Genomic DNA, 18,762 nt, shown 5'->3' with positions numbered 1-18,762 from the left:
ACAAGTACTTTTATATGGACGATAATGAAGAGAAATTTGTCTAATTGCAACATACTAGCCATTCCTCATTTATGTTAACCACAAATTAGTGTTTTTGAGGGATAAATAATCTAAGTATTTTAATGTCAGAACTAAGAATAACTTTTCACATACCGACTGTTGCTAGGTATCCTTGAGATCTAGTGAGGACAGTAGGTAGGATTCAAACGCGAGAAAAACTACTTCTAACAGGCTTAAACTATGTCCAGCCGTAATACTGATACCAACAAATCGTGGTCACCCTAGAATCAAGTGCACCACTAATTGCTATTGCATAATTAATAATATAATCTCATTTGTCTAATACTTTTCACATTCCAGTGTTAACAAATTAACCAATGCTAGTAATGCAGTTCAACTTACGCATAGAACAAAAACCTGTGAAATATTATTGGCAAAGATGAAATTGCTGACGCTCCCCGGGTGGGTTGAGTAGGCGTGCTATGTACAACTGAGCTATGTACGGGGTTATCTCGGTAGATGGCGGGCTATCTAAATCTGTATTATCGCAACGCCACCACCGAATAATAATTATTAGGCTGAGCTGTATAGCTAGCTCCCTACGGCGTTCCTTTACGACGGGAGAATTAAATTTGTAACTGGCTTTTGGGAAAGGTTTATAATTGTGTTGGGATGAAGGAAAAATAAGGGTTTGTGCGTGTTCCGTGGCTCGTAAATTCAAAACCCTTGGGCTTATACGTAGCTAATGAGGGTTGTTTTGACTTATGTGGAGATCTATCTGGTAGCTCATACATTTTATCTACACACCTACATGATACACATGTTACACATACGGATAATAGTATGTAGAAACCCCAGAGGAGAACCTGAAAGAACCTCGATCCAACAGTACGTCCTTAGAAATCATAACATCATAAAGAACGTCATCGATGTATGCTTTTTTTATTATAGTACTTATGCCGAATTGGTGGGTCATTCTAAACAACTTAGAAAAAACTAAAACTTATAGAAATTCCTGAAAAATTGCCTTGTATGCAATACCACCTTTGCAGTCCCCTGTAAAGTAATTTTCCCAAAATACCAAATTAAAATCGCACAATAATTCTACAGCCACTTGTGCTGAGTCGGACATAAAAGAGGCATCAGACAATGTGTCCGATGACGTCACTCGTCACGTGCCGTCTCTCCGATGAGGCTGATAGGGCACAGCGCAGGCTCCAGGGCCCTCGGCAGGGCTCCTGGGGCCCTTCAGGCGGTCAGGTGCCACGGATTATGTCGTTAAGGTGACGTTTGATGAGTAGCGTTTTTTTTTGTAAATTGCCACTTTGATGGGTTTAAGTGTAAGTATGTTTTAGTCTGCCTTGGTCTGTATTTAGCCAAGCAGGGTGGTTTGAAACCAAATCATAGTATCAGGCATAGTTTTTACGACTTTGACTTATCACAATAACAAAATATAGTGGGTGGGTGGTGGTGGTCTAAATTACTTAAACTCTACTCTACTTTATGCTAGTTCCCAAAAAAATCAGAGCGCAATTTTGCGATAGGAGGTTTAAGGTATAGCAAAAAAATATACAGTATACGGTATTAGATATAAAAAAAAAAACACGCACTCACGCCTTGTACTAATGTACTCCCTTAGATATAAGTTAATAAAATTTTACTTTATCGTATTACTTAAACGTAGGTACTTACCTAAGTATTGGTTTATTAATTTTACAGATAACAAAAACGTTTCCATCTTACAGTAGTTAGCAAGCACACACGGGCTCTGACGGAAATGACGTCTAACCGGATATTGTATCGCGCCTTCATCTCCGGCCCACTTCCGGTTCCGTCACTACCCCCCTCCTCGCTCGACTCACGCGTCGCCTAATTACATATTTGTCCCACATACACAATAACTTATGGATACTTTACCTACTTGATTTGGGTCATTTGAACAATTTTTATAATAGAAAAAGTCAATTAATCAATCAAATCAATGGTTAAAAACAGTCGTGGTGACGACCAGACAAGCGTGGGACGCCCTCCAAGTTCTGGCCTGCTGGACTGACATAACAATAGATAAGTAACCGGTAGAGGCTGGATGAGGAAGGCCGAGGCCAAGAAAAACTGTCGTGGCGCTTCTTGGGATTACAGGCTGATGATAATGCTGATAAAATATCCAAATAGCTACATATGTTGTTAAGAGATACACTTTAGGAAAACCCCCACAAACAGTCAAGCGAGATTCAACCCCAGTAATAAAATCAAAACAAACTATTAAAATACTACTAAATCGACACAAACCAACTGTGAACATGCCACAACAACCCAAACATACTTTCCAACAATTTCATTACCCCAAATACAATACCATTATACCTACCTACATTGTGGAGATATTCCAGTTGTGTGTTGCCTCCCCTTCTGAGGGAAAACCACAAATATAACGCCATTGTGAACAAGACTTTTAATGGCCACACCAACTGTAGGCACAACGATTTTCATTGGCTGCGACTACTGAAACACGTGCTGTGTAAAATCTAGGAATTTAGTCATTTACTCAGTAAATAGTAGTAAATACGTAGGTACTCTAGAGTAAACCGACAGTGGGGTCTGATGGAAATGAATTAGCTTTTTTGCTATTAAACTCTCTTTTAAACATTCTTGCTATGCCAATATCAAAGTAGTATAAGCTAAAGAAAGATATTGTTTACAAAAAATCAGTAGGTCTTTGGTGGAACAGTCTAAATATAGACAGAAATATTCTTATTTAAATTACAGGGTTGAATTTTATCAATGACTTAACAGACTGCTCTGCCTCTTCATTGAGAGACTCACAATCATGTGGTAGAGCAAATCTCAATGAGAGTATTACGTGGAATATCTACATATCTCAATAACAACCCTTTAAAGTTGGTGACTAACTTATCTCCACCATTGTGCACTTGCTGCGTGCGTTATCTGCCGATTATTCAGTCGGTGAAAGGGTTCCTCTTTTTATGAATAAAACACACATGGAGTTTTTAACTTTCATTAAAATCTCAAAAATCTGTAGGGTCAACCCTACAGATAGGGTCAAAAATCTGTAGGGTCAACCCTACAGATAGGGTAAAAAATCTCTAGGGTCAACCCTACAGATTTTTTAGTTCTGAAAGTCGCCTTGTAGATAGTATTTTTAAAAGTAGAATTAATTGCTTTTTCTTAAAACATTGCAATTTATCTGAATTATCCCCAATGCCTATTTAATACTTATATTATATTACTTACACTTAGGGAATAACGTACCTATAATACTTATACTAATCCTGTACAACTGACAACTTAATTATAATCTCAAAATAACCACCAAAAAGTCAACCTCAGATAAATTGAGTTAATTTAATTGATAGCAGATGTAAAGCGTGTCCCACACTTGGTACAATAGCGTTGATTTAGTGTGGCTCCGGTTACAGGACTCCCTACAGTGTGGACGCACCCTTACATTGATATCATACCTACTGTGATAGTCGTTTGATGACAAAACGGTGGAGCGGAATACAGGGGGCGAATTGAGGAGATTCTGCTGGTGTATTGATTTGGTTGTAAGACTTGTGCAAAAAACACAATAGATATGGTTAGGTATTGACTAAGGTACGTATTAGGTATTATATTGTTATACCAACTATGTTACTGAAAACTTTATATATTATTTAAAATTTACATGCAAAATATTTATTTTCCTATTTTAAGTTTTTGTTTAGGTATGCACTTATTAGAAAAAGAAATCTGAAGTAGGTAGGTAGGTAAACCAAAACACACATATTTCCCAGCGTTAATGACACCACTTTTTTCCTCTTGACTTGACATTCGCAATCGTTCATTCAAACACAATTACATCTGTTAAATAGCAAAACTAAACTATTAAAAGGCCAACATCCCTCGCCTTGCTCCCCTCGGCACAACCCCCTGCCCATAAAGGAATGAAGAATAACCCGGGGTGGTCGCGGGAACTGATTGCCTTCATTTAACTACACTCTGTATATTTGTAATTAGAAATATTTTTAGTTACTTTAATTATTTATAGGATGAAGTATTATTATGGGCGAGAATGAAGAGTTTCGAAAGAGATCTCGCTGGATTGAAGGCTAACCCCCTTATTCATAGAGAATTTACAGAACGTTTTAACTAATAAACTGTTTTGTCCCTCTCCGACAAAGAACAATTTGTTCTTTGACAGAGAGGGACAAAACAGTATATTAGTTAAAACGTATTGTAACTTTTCTATGAATAAGGGGGTTAGACTAGACCTTCTGTTCAAATAAAACTCTGAATTACGAAAGTAACAAAGCCCAAAGCTTTTAGTAGTTAGTTCCTCTTTGTATCTTAATACAAAATTAATCAAACTGAGTTAGAATCTATTTTATTGTAACTCTATATTTACTTTAACCGCTGGAAATGATCCTCTCCCAAGAAACGATACACTTTGACCAACCACGTTTCATAGGGGATTGGTCTAGATTTAGCGAGCTGGAGGGCACCCCATGATACGGTATGTCTACGGCAATGGTTTCCCAGGTAGTAGGTATGTTGTAGAAAATGAATAATTTATAAGTACTTAGTTCTTTCTTCCAGAAATAAAAAGAACCCCCGGGATAACAATTCAATCCATCTGTGTCACAAAATAAAAACACAAATTACCAAAGTTCGTAACAAAGATCATAAGAACTTCCACGCAAAGACTCGACAAAACTTAAATGGCGCTTTTTTCCGAGTGCGAATAATCTTCCTGACTAGCTGCGAAATTGATGGCACCGAAAAAACTCAAATCCCGAGAAAGTTTTTACGTCAACCGAGTTTCACTTAGACAAGTTTCCACATCCATTTGGAAGTTGGGCTCTGCGACAAGCTGACAAATTTTAATGAACCCGCGAGGGCTGTTAATGTCTTGAGGCACCGTAATGGGAAAACTTTGAGGCCCTCACTCGAGCGCGCCGTACGCACCAATGATTTTTACTTAATACGTTTACGGCTAACTTAGCCTGTTTGCTCAACATATTAGCAAAGTTTCAGCAACATAAAAGCTTAAGTAGCTACAATATGTTGCAGAAGTTGAGATTCCCACAGGAGCGCTGTAACTCGAGTCGCCCGCAATAAAAAGTGAAATCATTGTGACGTGTGCCGTTTTAACCCGTCAAACTATTTCACTTCCGAATGGGGTAGGTATACATTACATTGTAAATTTTATTTTAGTGACCAGTGAGAAGAAAAAAGGAATTAGGGTCGGCGTTAGCTGTGATGATGATTTAAACGGCGAGCCCCTCTGGGGGCGGCGCGGGAGTCATCCATCATACGCTTTACATATGTTTGAATAAAGCTCGTGGGAAAAGGATTTCCTCTCAGAAGTTAAGCTGCACTCGGCTAAATACCCGGGTGACCATGGTTTTGGAAAACTATTTTGTGTTAGGATATAATTGCATGCATGGTAAACTAGCTAGCATGTATGGTAATTACATAGTTATTATCATTTGAGTTCGTAATACTATCTCTAATACCTATTATTAATAAAGAAGATCAATTGATTATAAATTATAAATCGTAAATAACATCTAAGTTGCGTTAGGTATAGAGAAAGTTTCTTCCCCATTAACTTTTGCAAATTTGGAAAAGACGTAATAAACAAACTATATCAATAATATTCACAAGTTGGAGAAATAAGTATAATCGGGTAGGTATATGTTTTTTTTTTTAAGTACTTAACTACGCCAGTATACTAGCATACCAATCAAATGTACTTAATTAAATTAAATCATCATTAGCAATAAACTAAAATTCGTTATTATTTCTCTAAAACAAAACAAGTTATTTCCATAAATAAAAAACTTATACATACATATACGATACTAACGCAACACTGTGGGTGCAATCCCAGCATGGTCACCCTGGCGTACAAATAGCGGATTAGGGCAGTTTGCCAAACAAGGCGTCACTGGCGTGTGCACCAGCCCTTAAACCTAATGCCGAATTAATGTTTATTAGCAGCCAGCTTTTGTTCATACAGTCAACATCCAGCCATTCAGTAGAAAAGCTAATGCTCAGCGTTAAGTTGACGGATTTAAGTCTATTTGTAAGACAGAATGACAGTTCGATTATAAAAATTCTTGTTGAATGTATTCAAATGAAATAAACTTTTTCCTCGACTAAAGTTAGTAGGATTTGCCAAATTGATTTTTGGCGAGGGTATCTTACGAAAAGAAGTTATTTTTAGAAACCCTCCTATTGGGTGTGCAATCATACTTATCCAGAGCCATTCCATTAATTTGTGTAATTCTGTCTTATCTTTTAGTTCTTGTTAAATATGTATAGTCTGATACAGATGTGCCAAGAATGCGTTTTGTTAAAATCTAAATTTATCATAGTGTCTTATTGCTTCAGTAAGCTAGCTTGAATTTCTAGCTCTTATTATAGAGACGAATCATATTTTCCATCCCTGTTCCAAGTTTACCATCGTCCAAGGCCATAGAGATGGTAATCAGAAGATAAACACGAGGGTAGCTTCAAATCTGAGGGGAGCTCCTTATCTGACGGACCACGCATCGCAACCATCGCACCACTGCAACTTACAAGCTATTGCGAGATTCAAGCACAGATAGAGCTTAGAATAGCCCATTTAGAATAATTAGATGATGTTATATGATGGAAAGTAGAAACTGCTTCAGAACTACCCACAGCTCACAGTTTCAGGATATTAATAAGTACCTTCTAGCTTTTCTAAAGGGTTCTCCATAGAAATTCCGGGCTAAAACGTAGCCTATAGCATTTATCAACTGATAATATAGGTAGCAAAATATCAGGCATTTGTCAACCAAAAACACAGAAATGTGGAATGAATCACGTTATTTGAAAAGTGTCGAAAAAACAGTGTTCTTAGGTTCTAGATTTAAAAGTTATTGTTATTACTTATCATTTTAGAGGGTTTTGTTATTGCTTTGGGTTGGTACCCAGGTACCTACTGAATTCTCGTAGGTCGATTGTCTGCGCCTTACCGATAGGTGGCGTAACTAAATGAACAAACTGGCGACCACGACGAGTGACGAATCTCACCATATCCCATTACAAGCGTCGGCCCACAAAGCGATCTCATTACCAGCGTTTCACTTCACACTTCCTGTGCATTCGTGTGCAATCTGTAGTGTGCAAATCCGTTAATCTTGTTTGGAGGGTAGTGGCGCCACGTGGCGGCGCGTGACGGGAAATCGAACTAATCTCGCGTCGGTGGCGCGGCCGCGTGCATCGCGCGATAACACCAAGGAACTGCCATTCATTCCCGGCCTTTTGTCACGAACAATCACATATTTATTTATGATATTTGCTACTATTCAACCTGCCAGCCTGAATGCTCTTTTGACGAATGTGGATGTCTGTAACCAGTCTTATACCTACTTATAGTACCTAATTTTACTTTTAGCAAGCTCTATATTTATTGAAGACACCTCCATAAACAAATAAAGTATACATGTAAGTAGGTAGGTATATTGGTTTACGGTGTAACGACGCGTCGTAGGACTCGTAGAGGGTACTAAATTTTCGACTACAAAACCCAAAATATTAGTAACTGGCACCCCCCTGCCAGTTACTAATATTTTGGGTTTTGTAATTTTAAGCTATTTCATGCCTTCTATCGACAGAAAATACGATTTAAAGTGCACTGTAAAAACCCCCAGTGTCTAGTTAGCTTTGTTTCAATAACTGGCACGGTGCTGCCAGTTACTAATTTGCATAGATTTTTCTAACGCACCAGTAACTGGCACTTACTGGTGCGGTAAACATTTCTTTCATGTTTCTTTTCAGAAAAATCACTAAAATCAAGGCAATCATCATCAGCAGTCTGTAATTGTCCACTGCTGGACCTCTCCCAAGCAGTGACACTGCACTCTGTCCTTGATCTTCCTCATCTAGCCACCGGCCAGCAGTATAAGGTCGTTGGTCCAGCTAAAGGTATCCCCCGCTACGCTAGCCTGTTCGTGGTCTCCACTCTAGAGCTGGTTTGCCCCGCTGGTCATCGGTTCTTCAGCAGCTATGGCCGGCCCAGTGCCACTTGAGCATACTGATTCTAAGAGCTATATCGGTCACTCGAGTTTCCTTACGGATTACCTCATTTTCTGATATGGTCCTTCAAAGAACCAAGAGAGCTTAGGTCTTTCTAATGCCCACTGATCGGTTTTGAATCGGTGGACCAATCCAACCACGTCTTACCAGTAAGACGTACTGACTGAAGACCTTGGCCTTCAGGTTTTGATGTGAAAATTTCTCAAAACTTCCCCTATCATATCAGTCCAATCCAGTAACATGTTGAATGCACCTTGCAGCTTCCTTTTCGAAGTTCCTTCTGCCTAGTCGAATAGTTTGTCCAAGATAGACATAATAATATTGTTGCTACACTAAGGCCGCAAAGCATTTTACTGAGTTTCTGCAGATTGCCACTGTGATAACATGAAATGGCGATGTGAAAGGTCCATCGTCTTGAAAACATTTCCAATGCATTGGTAAACAGCTTCAGGATATAATTTAACACCCCCCTGTCTCCTCTTGTTTTGTGGTCCTGGACTTGGAAGGCATCTCATCTCACCACATCGATATAACGAGGGGATTTTAGAACTGCCCAGGTCTCGATGTAATCAAAGGCTTTCTCATAGTCCTTGAAGAACTTGATAGAAAGACGGTTCGTGATGACCTCATACAATAACTTGTACATGACTTATAAACAAAATTGGTCTATTCTTCTTTAATAAGGTATTATCATCCTTCTTGAAGAACAACACCAAGTTCTTGCTCCACGCCTCCAGTGTTGTGCCAGTATGAAAAAGCGAATTGAAAAGCTTCTGAGGCTGTTCAAGGATAGCAATAGCTAAATGCGCTATACTAACCTACCTCTAACAGCTCAAGAGCTGTTTGAGGACTATCTTAATAACCTCTGTCGACGTCTAGGAAATCGTTAGTGTGGTGGCGTGTTAATGGAGCTCTGTAATCAGTGAGCAAGCGAAGCTAAAAGCCGTAGAAACCTTCAATTTCCCCATTAAATTTCAGATTAGAGGCAATTATACTAGTGTCAGCAGTCTTCAACTTAGCCAGGTCACTTCTCCCAAGCTGCTAAATGAATACATCAAGGTCAACAAGCATTTGCTTTCTCCATTTCCGTTTCCAGATCCAAGGGTTCCTCGATTTGTTGCATCCATATGGACCCACGATTCGTCGCATACTTGTACTGTCATTTTGTCGTAGAAGTCGACCATTACACCGGTGATTTTGAGTCTTATCGGTACAGAACCTAGACAGGTACATTACCTAATATCAAATATATTGATTTTAGAGTACTTATTGACCTAATTGCATGATTTTTTAAAAGGTGCCAGTTACTGAAACATCATGTGACAGTTACTAATTTTGACTGCCAGTTACTAGGTTTTTTGGGGGTAGTGGATATAAACTTCATTAAAATCGAATATTAATCTTATTTCTTTACAATTTATGCCTATAATTGTTCGTCGTCTTATTGCCAGTAATTCAAGCCTACCAGTACTTAAATCAGGCCAATACTTTATTTTTAAAATATTTTTTTGTGTTGCAAATCGCTTAAAGTGCCAGTTACTAGTACTTTTACCCTACCTACCTACATAATATTTAACACCCTCGTCGCCTAAAATATGTATAACTCGACTCTGAGCTCTAGTGAGAAGCGGGCGTTTACTCGACTGACCTACCACCGCTCGCTCGAGGTACGATTAAAGATTAAAGAAGTAAATAAACTAAATAAGATAGGTACACGATAATGGGTATTGCAGTTTACTTGGAATAATAAATCTATCTGGCAACACAGAACAATAATTTCATTATACTCATGGCTATTTGGTTCTGTGCTATCTGTCAAGTGACTACTGTCAAAAGTGTCAACTGTCACGCAGACATATCCTACCTAAATAAATTACAATTACAATTCAAATAAATACACATGCAGTGTCATGACATGATACTGGCAGAAATTGTTGGCACACCCGACAGATTGCCATAAATAAAATTTCAATTTCAATTTCAATCCTACCTGTCATTTTATTTACAATCAATCTCTGTTTTCTGATGGTTTTCTGTTTTTTTGCTGTAATTGCGTCTATAAAAATCTCATTTCGAAGGGAAAACTTATAGTTCATCGCATTTTAAGTACAATGGGTGAAGAAGACGAATATGCTTGTGTAAATAAAGCAAAGCTCAAGTTAAAGGATGACTCTGGTGTAAAGAAGAAGAAGAAAAAGAAGTCGAAGAAAGAGACTGAGAAAGTGATTCATGCTGAAGTAAAACAGCAAGTCCAACAAGTCAACGAGGATAAGAGAACTAAGGCAGAGATAGCTTTTCAAAAAATGCAGGATAAAATGGTAAGGTTGAGGCATCTATTGACAGATGTATTAAGTATGTTCAACATTGAGCCCCTGTTTCACAATGTCTGGTTAGTCGCTACCTGTAGGATAAAATACATGCTGTCACTGTCTAAAAAATAATAACAGAGAGTGACAGCATGTATTTTATCCGTCAGGTAGCCACTAACCAGACATTGTGAAACAGACCCTAAATCTCACAAGAGTATGTAGGTAACTAGCTCATTTTGGTCAACTGTGACCTTTTAGCTCTGTTCCATTTACATTAAATTTGGTTTACATTTTAAAACATAATATTTCATTTCATCATAGGTCACATGGGTTAGGTTACTGACCAATCTTGTTAATTGTTTCCAGAAAAAGCAAAGGATCCTACAGAAGGCCGAGATGACACACAAACAGAGAGTGGAGAAGTTCAACCAGCACCTCGATAGCCTCACTGAACACTTTGATATTCCCAAAGTTTCATGGACTAAATAAGCCTATAAGTTACATTACCTTTTCTCTTGTAAAACCATGTTCATTTGTAATAAAGTATTTTTAAGCTACAAATGTTATTTATATCAAATGTTTGCCAATCACCTTCTCAAGCTTTTTTCAATTCAATTTGGCATGGATTGGCACATTCCCTGTCCTGTATATCACTATTTTGGTCATTATTAGTGCATGACATAAAAAGACACAATCATGATACTTCTACAATCATTTATTTAAATATGAACAAATCTTCATACAAAAAAATATTAAAACATATTTGGAGATTTGTATAAATCATAATATTGGACGGAGTTTATTAAATTATTCATCATTATAATCATCAAGATCATAATATTGCATAAAAATGTAAATATTAATAATGAAGTTCTTAGATTAAAGAATAAGTGAGTATAAAAATAGATTAAGTAAGAGGTTCAAATGAAAGAGCCACATAGAGAATGCTTAAAAACTAATAAAAGTTTTAGACTTGCATCAAGATATTGCTGGGAAACCTATGTAATGTACACAGATTTAAAGGCACTTGAAGCCTATTTTCAACCATTAATGTAAAATAGAATCATGGACGGATGGATTTTATTAGTGGAATGCATCATTATTCTAGTTACAACTTCGTAAGATACATTTAAGACAAGGCACTTCTATGTTTAATCATTATACAGTAGATACACATAGGTATAAAAAGTATCCTAATTAAATCAATCAACACTTATTTTGATTGCTTGTAATACTCATACTATCCAGAGCATAGAGATCGTTAAAAATAAGATTTCCTTTGTAGACCTTATACAGTTACCACCAAGTAGTTACATATTGCTTTTCACATCAATTCTCTATTGCTATGGAAATATTCTATTTACACACCAAGTCTTGTTAACACTTAACTCAATCAGAGAGAGATTCATGGTCAGTCATCCTAACAATCCTAAAATTTGTTCTTAAAATAACAAGGCACATTCAAAGTACATTAACTAATACGGCTATCACCAGTGTGTAGAGGCTGACAGCTGCCGTGGTCGCGTCGCTGCCCCTCCAGAAGGAATAACTGAAGCTGAACACTTTCACGTAGTTCTCCTTCATGGACCAGGGGTCGCTGCCGTCGTCGAAGTGCATGGGGCACTGGTCCCGCTCGCGCTCGTACTCCTCCATCTCGACGGCGACCGCTGCACCCTCGGTGTAGTTCCACGAGGTCACGTCCTGCTTCAGGTCACAGTAGGGGCCGAGCGCTTGAGACATTAGAACTCTGGAAATAGATTGGAGGTGAGTTATGAATGGCTGTAGGGTCTTCTTTAGTAAAATACTAACATTTTGTTTGGCTTGCTGTATATGTATATTAGAGTCATAAGCAACCGGTAGCTGGATAAAGAATGCTGCCAAGAGATTTTAGTGATTGTAATGTGATTCCAATGCTATCGATACGATAGTCATCATAATCGGAATGACATTAAAATATAATGGAGGAGGAAAAGAAAAATATTTAGGTTGACAAAAAATATTCTTACCTATTCAAATCAGCTCTTTGGTACACCCAACACCTGTACTTGGAGAAGGGATCGAGCTCGTCATACGTGATCAAGTAGGACTTGAGGTTCTCTTTCCAATACCCGATACATTTCATCTTGTAATCTGGGTCACTGTAGATATCCACCGGTCTACCCAAGTAGTCCACCGTCAGACAATAGTTCTCCTTGATCGTCATAGTTTTCTGGTCTGTGTCGCAAACTGAGAAATCGGATATGTTAAGTTTGCAGTACAAATTGGGACGAGGGCTGAGCGTCACACCACCAAGGATTCTTGTCTCGAACTTTACATCTCCTCTTTGAGTGAAATTGAACTTTCCCGCTACTGGACACCGGATTGGCACGGGGTCCTTTTTGAGGAATATGTCGTAGCGCCATTCCTGCTTGTTTTTGAACTGCACCCACGAGCAGACGGTGTGGAAGTTGCTTTGAATCATGGCGAGACCTTTGCGATACCTATAAAATAATAATAATCAATAAAATAATTTATAATATCTTCTGCTTATTTCTATCTATAGGTGGGATGATGATACAGTGTGGGGTAAAGAACAGATGAATAATTGATACACTAATTGAATCAAGGTGATGACTAGTGATGAAAAAATTTGGTTATCTGTATTTCTAACCACTCTACGGCAACGGCTAGAACTATTGTATAATAGTAATACTAATATTTACCTAATCACATTATGATGCTGAGGTACGAAATCGAAGCACACGTAATCCTTTTGGCAACCATCCACCGTCAGACGCGCCATCATCACGCGACTGTCACGCTGTTCCCTATAAAAGACAAAATTATTTATTAGGAAAAAAACATAATTATATGCACTTTGTGGTACATGCTGATTACAATGATAGTGACTTTCTATTGCCCCCTTCGGGGATTGCAGTCGTGATCATATTGTATCTAAATAAATAAATATAAAATAAATATGTGGGGACATCTCACACACGGCTATCCGACCCCAAGCTAGGCAGAACCTGTGTTATGGGTGTCGGACAGCTGATATATCTACACAAATACATAGATAGATAGATACTAAATATAAATACACAAATACATAGATAGATAGATACTAAATATAAATACCAACACCCAAGACCCGAGTACAAATATCTGTGTTTAAACAAATATCTGCCCCAGCCGGGAATCGAACCCGGGACCTTCGGCTCAGTAGTCAGGGTCACTAACCACTACGCCATTCGGTCGTCAATCGTCATCTATGTATGTATTGCTCCCTAAAGGCCTTCCACACAGCAGTCAGGGTGTGACGCCTGGCCAGACCATAATCAGACTTTTTGCACATATTATTATGTAGCACTGTTATGTAATCCACAATGTAAATAATTTACCTGCACACATAAATAGTCCTTCTGTATCGCCCCTGATCAGGGTAGTAGGTCTCAATGATATGTGTCTCATTGATGACCACATCTGCATCAATGTTAGCAGTGTTGATCCACTGGCCGGAGAAGTTCTGCGGTAGACGGCAACCTGGCTCCACCACTTCAGACTGAAAACATAGAATATATTTTACAATTCAGTCATTCATTAAGGGCCCGTACAGGGTGACGTGCCGCGCCAATTTTGGGTTTTCAATGCTCTTCACACAGCACACGCAGTGACACGCACACATGTAAGTTTGCACAGTGGGTCGATAAACTTTTACTCGCCAACTTTATTGACAATTATGTTCAAGTACATTTTGGGTGATTTTAGGGTAAGTAAGTATAATTATTACTTACACTGGTAGGCACCAGGAAAGAGTAGAAATTAATAGGGGTGCCACTTTACTCTATACTCGGAACCCGATTAGCTTTCTCAAACAAATGTGGTATTTACTTGTAGAAAGGTAACTACAAGTATTAAAGTGTAGATAATAAGTTTCGGGCATCCTCCAGCCAACTGAACCCCGACGACAAAGCAAAGTAAATACATAGTGTCGCAAAAGGGCTATACTAAGCCAAAAGGGGATGACTCAAGGAGTCATTCTGGACAACTTTTGTTCTACGAGATTTGCAAATTCGCGAAAAAAAATATTCGTTTTCCATGGTAAAAAGACACAGTCATGTCCAACAAAGTTTCTATTTTGATGTATGAGGTATTGTTAGAAGCGTATTGATGGCGCGATGGTTATAGGCTATGTGACGTTCCATTAAAATGTACATAGCGCCCTCTAGAGGACATAACGTGATGATCGAAAAAATAATAATTCAACTTTGCCGTGTAAGGTATCAAATGAAAGGGCTTGATTTTCACATTACAAAAATATGCATATTGAAGGTATTTAAATAACAACACCAAAATTATTGAAATAAAAAATGATCATGAACTACTGACGTAAAATTTCATAAAATAAAAACAACTAAAAAGTTACAAGTAAAAAAATACAATTATAAACAAACGAAAAACCCGACTGTACGCTAAAAACATGAAAACAAGTCCCAATGTTAATGGAAAGTATCGCAGGCGGGGAGCAACTTGACCGCCACTCAAGGCCGTTTTCTAAGTAACATTCAGCTAAATGGTGAACCCTCTGCTGGTCCCCGCCTACGATACTTTCCATTAACATTGGGACTTGTCAAGAAAACTCAACAGGGGTTTCCATACTAAAGTGAACAGGACTGAAAACCATCACACTTTTTACCTTTAAATTGCGCTAATTTTGTTAGTTTTTCTGTTGAATTTTGTCCACCTTTTCTGATTGTTTTGGCCATATCTTGGTGATTTATTTTTATTTATTTTATTTTTACATTTTCGTGGAGAACCAACAGCATTTTATTAATAAATAATTATTACTTATGAACACATAACAACTTGATGCCATTAACAGAATGAACTTAGTAAACCCAGTAAACCTAACACATCCAGAGGAAAAATAAAATCTCTTTCTCTCTCTCTGAAAAACATACTTAATAGCCCAAACTCGATGCTTTTAGCAATTAACATCTTTGAAATAAAATTGAGCCACCACCGTGTTACTGCCCTCATCAGATCCTCACGAGACCATACCTCAACCAGCACCAAGAGACTGTATTTTTGATCTCTAACCTAATGTTCGTGCGTATTGTCATCACTTAGATCCATTCGCTATATTCCTGCTCCTCATCAGACCTTTACGAGACTGTAATGTCACGAGAATATTGCACACTATCTAATTTAATTTAATGTATTGAATATACTGGAAGAATTATGCTTCCTCAATTTCAAATCAAATTATGTTGGTGTCATAAAAGTTGAAAATGTGCAATGACAACCAATGTGCAGTGATTTTGTATCTGTACACGATAAGATCGCGAGCTGTCAGTGCTGCCAAAACCGACGTGACCCTTCTTTGGAGGCCAGCGGCCAACTGAGTCAAACGTCACTTGTGTTTATGATTTTATAACACAGAAAGCCGCCATAGATATTTGTATGAAGATTTGAGGGAAAAAAATTGCTCAAGTTTGGGATTAATTTACACAAAATAAGTGTGTGTTTATTAAAAAACAAGGTATTTAGCGCCTAGTCCAAGCCTTTAACTTTATAATATGATAAAAATCATATGAAAATTCTTAATAATTACGACAAAGTTGTTACAATACGGGAGTGTGATTTTCTGGTTTTTCGTCATATTCTGAATTTTATTTACAGTTATCCATAATCATTTACTTGAATTCGAATCATTCAGCACCTAGCTAGACTCTTCGGCTACCTGTGTGATTTTTTTCAACGTTGTAGAGCATCGTTTACTACATAATTCTATGACAATGCCAACCCTCGATTCCCCCTTGCAGACCCTTAAGCTAAACTAGAGTGGTGTGAGAATCAACTAAAGGGTTTTCCTAAGATAAGGCTGATTCTAAAGACACAAATATGCATAAAAACAGTTTTTCCTTTTTATAAGATTAATAGCAAAAGCTTTTTTGTTTAATTAAATGATGTATCTACTCAACATTGTAGTTATTTAACTAATGACAAAAAGTTATATGATCATAGAATTATCTTAGAAAAACTCTTATTTGTTGTAAGAAAATTCAACATACTTTCACTGGTGTAACCCTGTATCTCTCGGGTGACTTTTCAACAGTCTTCAGGGCGCTACATTCAGGAGTAATGGAGGCTCCAATGTAAAGATCGTCATCTCGATTCTTCAGGAAACATCTGTATCTCTCATCTTTACGAGACTCCTTGGTGTTGGCTACAGCAAAGAAGTGATTCTTGTCCACAAACCAATGTCCTGGAAATAATATTTACATATTAAAATAGAGGATATTAATGTATAATAAAAATTTACAATTAATGTTTCACTAAAATGCAAAGCAATGCTTCTTACCACCCAGACAAAAACTACCTTTAATTTAGTTTAACTGAGGTTCATGAATGCTATATTTCATACTTGAGAACATACAATTCTCATGGTTATTGATTCTGCTACAGATAAATGACAAATCTAATAAAGTAAACTGTTAACAAACCTAGACAACTGTATTCAACAACACCATCAAATGTATTAGACATCCCCTCACATCTTCTGTATGTAATGTTAAACTTCTGGTTGGTGATCAAGAACTGGGTTCCTGCCGTTTGACAGGACTTGATCTGATTGTCTGGATGGTCACATTCACCAGTGAAGCGGAAACGGTTCTGGTATGCAAAGTGCCATACCCCTTCCAGTGAAGATCGGCAGTTTACCTGCAAAAGGTTTTATCAAGAAATAAAGTAGCTGGTTTCATATCTATAGTTTCCAAACATTGCAATCATAAAAGTACTGTATAATAAAAATATACAAAATGAAAATAGGAACAAGTAGAGAATATCATGATATTGTGAAATAGAAGACAAATTAATGCTTAAAACACATACCGGCACTGAATTTTCTGAAAAAAGGGTGATGAGTTGTTGTTGTGGATTGAGCCCCCGGCATACTCTCTCAATAGTTGGTTCTTCTTCAGGAGCTAAGTCCACACAAGCCGTCTCAATTTTCTCCAACACATTCACAGTCCTTACTATAAGCTTCACACAGTAGTAGCAGTTTGTGTAACGGAACACCATGGTATAGTTCACATGATAGTCTGCCTTTATGTTCACACATTCACCCCTGAAACAATAAACATAGTTAGCTTTTACATGCACACTTTTACACTGCACTTATTGCACATAAACACGAAAGAAATCTATTTACCTGCTAGTCATTTCGCTGCCATTGATGTCCGTAATAGTTTGTTTGCCATTTTCGAATGAAAACCAAGTATTCCTCAGCACAACCGGGATGGTACATTCCGCCGAAATATATGAAACTGGAAACAAAAATACGTTGGTGTCATGGCATGGGCGTTAACTTTTTATGGAATAGGATTTTAAGAATTACTACTTACCGCCAAGTGAAAGCAGAAGTAATATAAGGACTATACGAAAAGTGTGAATCATCTTGAACATCTAATTGCAGTCATTTATTTAAAATAATAGTTTTCTTTCGAATTTAAAACGAAAGCAAGAATCAAGAAAGAAACGCTACTCAAACGTCAGTTTGTCATTGTCAAACAAACAAAAATCTAAACGACCAAACAGTCATGTAAATCAATGCGAACGCGGCGTAGATAACCAAAAACCTCAGAATAAGAACGCTCTCTCGGTTTGTCAAAAACGAATCTGTGTTTCTTTTGCCAGATCATGACAGTTGACAGTGACAGTTTGATTAGAGTTTTTGACTTGGCCGTGTGGATGCCGAGTGTATTTTTATTGTTTTTCTATTCTTATCGTTTCAGTTGAAATAAACGTTACTACTATAATAAGCAGTTTAATAAAGAAATGCGTAAAGTTTAATTTCTCATATATCAATCACATATTACTTAAGGTTTTAGATACTTTCCTGTATCACCCTTGATCAACAACTAAGATGGGACGCCGCAAGTCGAAAAGAAAGCCTCCACCAAAGCGAAAAGCCATAGAACCTTTGGATCAGCAATTCAATTGCCCTTTCTGCAATCATGAGAAGTCCTGTGAAGTCAAAATGTAAGATTTATAACAATTCTTATCACCTCCATCTTTGACCCCTAATGTATTGTCCCTAATTTGTAATTTTGCTTTTTTCAGGGATCGAGCGCGAAATACAGCTCGAATACAGTGTCGAGTTTGTCTAGAAGATTTCCAAACAACAACCAATGTGTTGTCTGAACCTATAGATGTGTATAATGACTGGGTGGATGCCTGTGAGAGTGCTAACTGAACTCTGACCAAACTGTGTTGTGTTCATTCTGTTTGACTGTCATTTTAAGAGATGACCCTATTGCACTATGATTTTTAATGATAATATTAAGTAATATGATTTTTATATAAGCTAATAAATCATTAAGATTATATTGTTTTTCATTTA

At 37.5% G+C, this 18,762-nt stretch overlaps 3 protein-coding genes across 3 annotated transcripts; 2 read left to right on the top strand and 1 right to left on the bottom strand.

Annotated features, from left to right (window-relative positions):
* The first annotated feature begins 10,096 nt into the window (after positions 1-10,096).
* On the top strand, positions 10,097-10,940 carry LOC105391198 (protein FAM32A-like). Its single transcript, XM_011562644.3, has 2 exons — positions 10,097-10,388; positions 10,746-10,940. The coding sequence occupies exons 1-2, from the start codon at positions 10,182-10,184 to the stop codon at positions 10,866-10,868; spliced, it is 330 nt and encodes a 109-aa protein (XP_011560946.2). The 5' UTR covers positions 10,097-10,181; the 3' UTR covers positions 10,869-10,940.
* A 208-nt stretch (positions 10,941-11,148) lies between these two features.
* On the bottom strand, positions 11,149-17,923 carry LOC105396847. The gene is made up of 9 exons (XM_038105621.2): positions 17,765-17,923; positions 17,572-17,686; positions 17,253-17,487; positions 16,865-17,081; positions 16,433-16,626; positions 13,760-13,920; positions 13,082-13,186; positions 12,386-12,859; positions 11,149-12,126 (listed from the first exon to the last, which is right to left on the bottom strand). Exons 1-9 carry the CDS (start codon positions 17,823-17,825, stop codon positions 11,841-11,843), a joined length of 1,848 nt encoding a protein of 615 aa, XP_037961549.2. The 5' UTR covers positions 17,826-17,923; the 3' UTR covers positions 11,149-11,840.
* Positions 17,924-18,078: 155 nt separating this feature from the next.
* Positions 18,079-18,746, top strand: LOC105391200 (transcription elongation factor 1 homolog). The gene is made up of 2 exons (XM_011562646.3): positions 18,079-18,401; positions 18,483-18,746. The coding sequence occupies exons 1-2, from the start codon at positions 18,286-18,288 to the stop codon at positions 18,613-18,615; spliced, it is 249 nt and encodes an 82-aa protein (XP_011560948.1). The 5' UTR covers positions 18,079-18,285; the 3' UTR covers positions 18,616-18,746.
* The last annotated feature ends 16 nt before the right edge of the window (positions 18,747-18,762 follow it).

This window comes from Plutella xylostella, chromosome 22 (assembly GCF_932276165.1).
Source record: "Plutella xylostella chromosome 22, ilPluXylo3.1, whole genome shotgun sequence".
Taxonomy (NCBI): Eukaryota; Metazoa; Arthropoda; class Insecta; order Lepidoptera; family Plutellidae; genus Plutella; species Plutella xylostella.
This window is presented reverse-complemented; position numbering and strand designations above follow the sequence as displayed.

Excerpts from the sequence above, each read along its gene's own strand:
- LOC105391198 (XM_011562644.3), top strand. The coding sequence starts at position 10,182 with ATGGGTGAAGAAGACGAATATGCTTGTGTAAATAAAGCAAAGCTCAAG. Across the intron at positions 10,389-10,745 it reads AAAAAATGCAGGATAAAATG|AAAAAGCAAAGGATCCTACA; the intron begins GTAAGGTTGAGG and ends AATTGTTTCCAG.
- LOC105396847 (XM_038105621.2), bottom strand. The coding sequence starts at position 17,825 with ATGTTCAAGATGATTCACACTTTTCGTATAGTCCTTATATTACTTCTG. Across the intron at positions 17,082-17,252 it reads TTTCAGAAAATTCAGTGCCG|GTAAACTGCCGATCTTCACT; the intron begins GTATGTGTTTTA and ends AACCTTTTGCAG. Across the intron at positions 13,921-16,432 it reads ACAGGGTTACACCAGTGAAA|TCTGAAGTGGTGGAGCCAGG; the intron begins GTATGTTGAATT and ends CTATGTTTTCAG.
- LOC105391200 (XM_011562646.3), top strand. The coding sequence starts at position 18,286 with ATGGGACGCCGCAAGTCGAAAAGAAAGCCTCCACCAAAGCGAAAAGCC. Across the intron at positions 18,402-18,482 it reads AAGTCCTGTGAAGTCAAAAT|GGATCGAGCGCGAAATACAG; the intron begins GTAAGATTTATA and ends TGCTTTTTTCAG.